The sequence below is a fragment of the Gadus morhua genome, chromosome 11 (assembly GCF_902167405.1).
Source record: "Gadus morhua chromosome 11, gadMor3.0, whole genome shotgun sequence".
In the NCBI taxonomy this organism is placed as follows: Eukaryota; Metazoa; Chordata; class Actinopteri; order Gadiformes; family Gadidae; genus Gadus; species Gadus morhua.
In genome coordinates, this window is record NC_044058.1 from 28,301,100 (window position 1) to 28,303,599 (window position 2,500).

General features: G+C 54.4%; 1 protein-coding gene across 1 annotated transcript in view; it reads right to left on the reverse strand.

Moving 5' to 3' along the window:
• Window positions 1-1,443: 1,443 nt before the first annotated feature.
• Window positions 1,444-2,500, reverse strand: part of tcima (transcriptional and immune response regulator a) — a 1,097-nt gene continuing 40 nt past the window's right edge. The window contains exon 1 of the mRNA XM_030371149.1: window positions 1,444-2,500. This exon is cut by the window's right edge and continues 40 nt beyond it. Within this exon, the coding sequence (XP_030227009.1) occupies window positions 2,087-2,392 (306 nt within the window). The 5' untranslated portion in view covers window positions 2,393-2,500 and the 3' untranslated portion in view covers window positions 1,444-2,086.

Here is a 2,500-nt window from a genome sequence, read left to right on the forward strand (position 1 = left end):
AAGACATAACAGTCTGTCTGTCCCCCCCCCCCCGCCCCCTGTGGAGCCCCCCCCACCCCCCCCCACACACCCCGACAGGCGGTTATCTGCAGCGCTGATAACACACAGCTCAGTGAGCGCAGGGTGGATCCAGCCGGTTTAGACCGCCCTGCGTCGTCCACGGCTCGGCTTATCCTCGTGGATCTCTGCCTCCGCCCGTAACTCTAGCGGGGGTAACCCTACACCCTTCATATACCCTTCACACTCCAGCGCACACACGCACACACACGCGCACACACGCACACACACGCGCGCGCACGCACGCAGGCAGGCTGGCACACACACGCAGGCATGAATGCACACACAGATAGGCACGCACGTTTAGGCATGCACCAACGCACACACACACGCAGTCAGGTACCCACAAAGGCACGCATACAAACACAGGCAGCTACACAAACACAGACAGACGCACACACACAAAGACGAACCCACACGCACACACACAGACTGACATGCCACATGCAGGCACACGCACACTGGCTCACCTGCTCTTAGCACACACCTCAATACACACGCACACAGACACGCACAAACACACATACACACACCACATGCAGGCAAACACACACACAAACACACACTGTGTGTTTACCTGCCCTTCACACACGCACACGACAACAGACACACACGCGAGCGTTAACAAAGGAAATAAAACCACGTTATTTAATTAGTCTCTTTGTTTTTGAACAAAAGAAAAAGTGATGAGTGTGCGATGTTTACCAGGAGGAGACGAGTCCTACGACAATAACAAGCCAGGCAGCGTATGACCGGTTTGTTGACGTGCTTGTGTTCATTCAGGGGTTATTAATGATTCATATGGGGATGTTATCAGGGAGATGTGATGCTGATATAGACGCTGAATTACATTGATTTTGGAGCGTCAGATGATCAGAGAAACGCTGTAGTAAGAGCTTCTCAACAGAGACAAGAGGAACTGAATCCTCCATACACAGTCTCCCTGCTGGACTCACGCTGCGAGGGTGAGGAGGGGCTACAGAAGGTCAAACGCTCTCCCTAGCTGGGGTTTGGTGGTGAACTGCTGAATATTCTATAGGGTGACTGATGCTCAAACATCTGACCCGCTCTCTGATGACCTGAAGCGGAATGGAGTTATCTGATCTGTGCTCTGCTAAGACCGTCTAACCCGTGTTGGAATTATCATCTGAAATGTGATCCATCTAACGTCCCATCATCAGTACCCCGACAGCATGACCCTGCTTAAAAGGTGACCTCTGACCGCGTCGCCATAGCGACACGTGGCACTTCCTAATCAGTTTTGATGGATATGTCTTGTGAACATCCCTCCTGACCCTTCAAGACTCCAAAACCAGTGGATGGATGGATGTGAACATCCCTTATGAACGGTATTCATACCAACAATATGCAAACGAGCCACTGGAATTCATTTGATAATAATTTATTAGAAATCACAGACAAGGACAGTGCATGCTGCCTGTGTTGCCACAGCAACAGACATTCAGTAAGGTGGCCACCGCCCATGACGTCATGGTGGACGTGACAAAACAAGGCTGGTGTGGGGGGGGGGGGGGGGGGGCTTTGGTGGAGAGTCATTTCTACAGGCGGAGTCTTCCTCCTGCTGCAGCGGTGCATACTGCTCGTGCACCTGCATCATCATCATCATCATCATCATCACCACCACGTGCACTTCATGAGCATCCTCATCGATGCGTAAAGTCTCAGAGCCCTCCCCGGGAGGGGGGCTATGGCGAAGTGGGCAGCCCTCGAGCCGTTTATCCCCCAATGTCATTTGTCTTTTCAGATTATTTATACTTCATCCATCAATGCGTAAAAAGGCCGTTTCCTCTGGCCGACCTGTCCGCGCGGATCGCGTCTCCATAGCAACCTTCACATTCACGTCACATTGTTCCTCTCCGACCCGCTGGCCTCGACCCCTATACGTCGATGCGACGTTACCGGTCCGGTCGGCGGGTAGTTCTGCAGCATCTCGCATCTCGTGTTCGTGCTCGAGTGCGTCTCCAACGGTTCACTTCTTCGGCTCATCCGGAGCCGAAACGTCCCGAGGTCAACGCAGCTTGAGGAACTGCCGCACGAGCCCCACGATCTGCAGGAACTTGTCCTTCTTGCGCTGCTTCAGGGCCATGAGCGCGCGGGCCGTCTCGTCCGGGTCCTGCGTGAAGCAGAAAATGCTTCTCACGCGCTCCTCCGCCTTCATGTCGCCCGTCTTCTGGAACAGCTTCATCAGCGCGTCCTGGTTCACGTGCTCGAAGATGTTGGCCGCGCCGCGCTTGCGGTGCGCCGTGTCGAACTTGTTGCCGTGCACCGACGGGCTCACGCGCCGGGATTCGGAGGACACGTAGGACAGAGACATGCTGGTAGTCCGATAGTCTCCGTTGGTCCGGTGTGTGTGAGAGAGTGAGAGAGAGCGAGAGAGAGATGGAGCTCGAGAGGGAGAGCTGGTCTCGAGAGGACCTCCTCT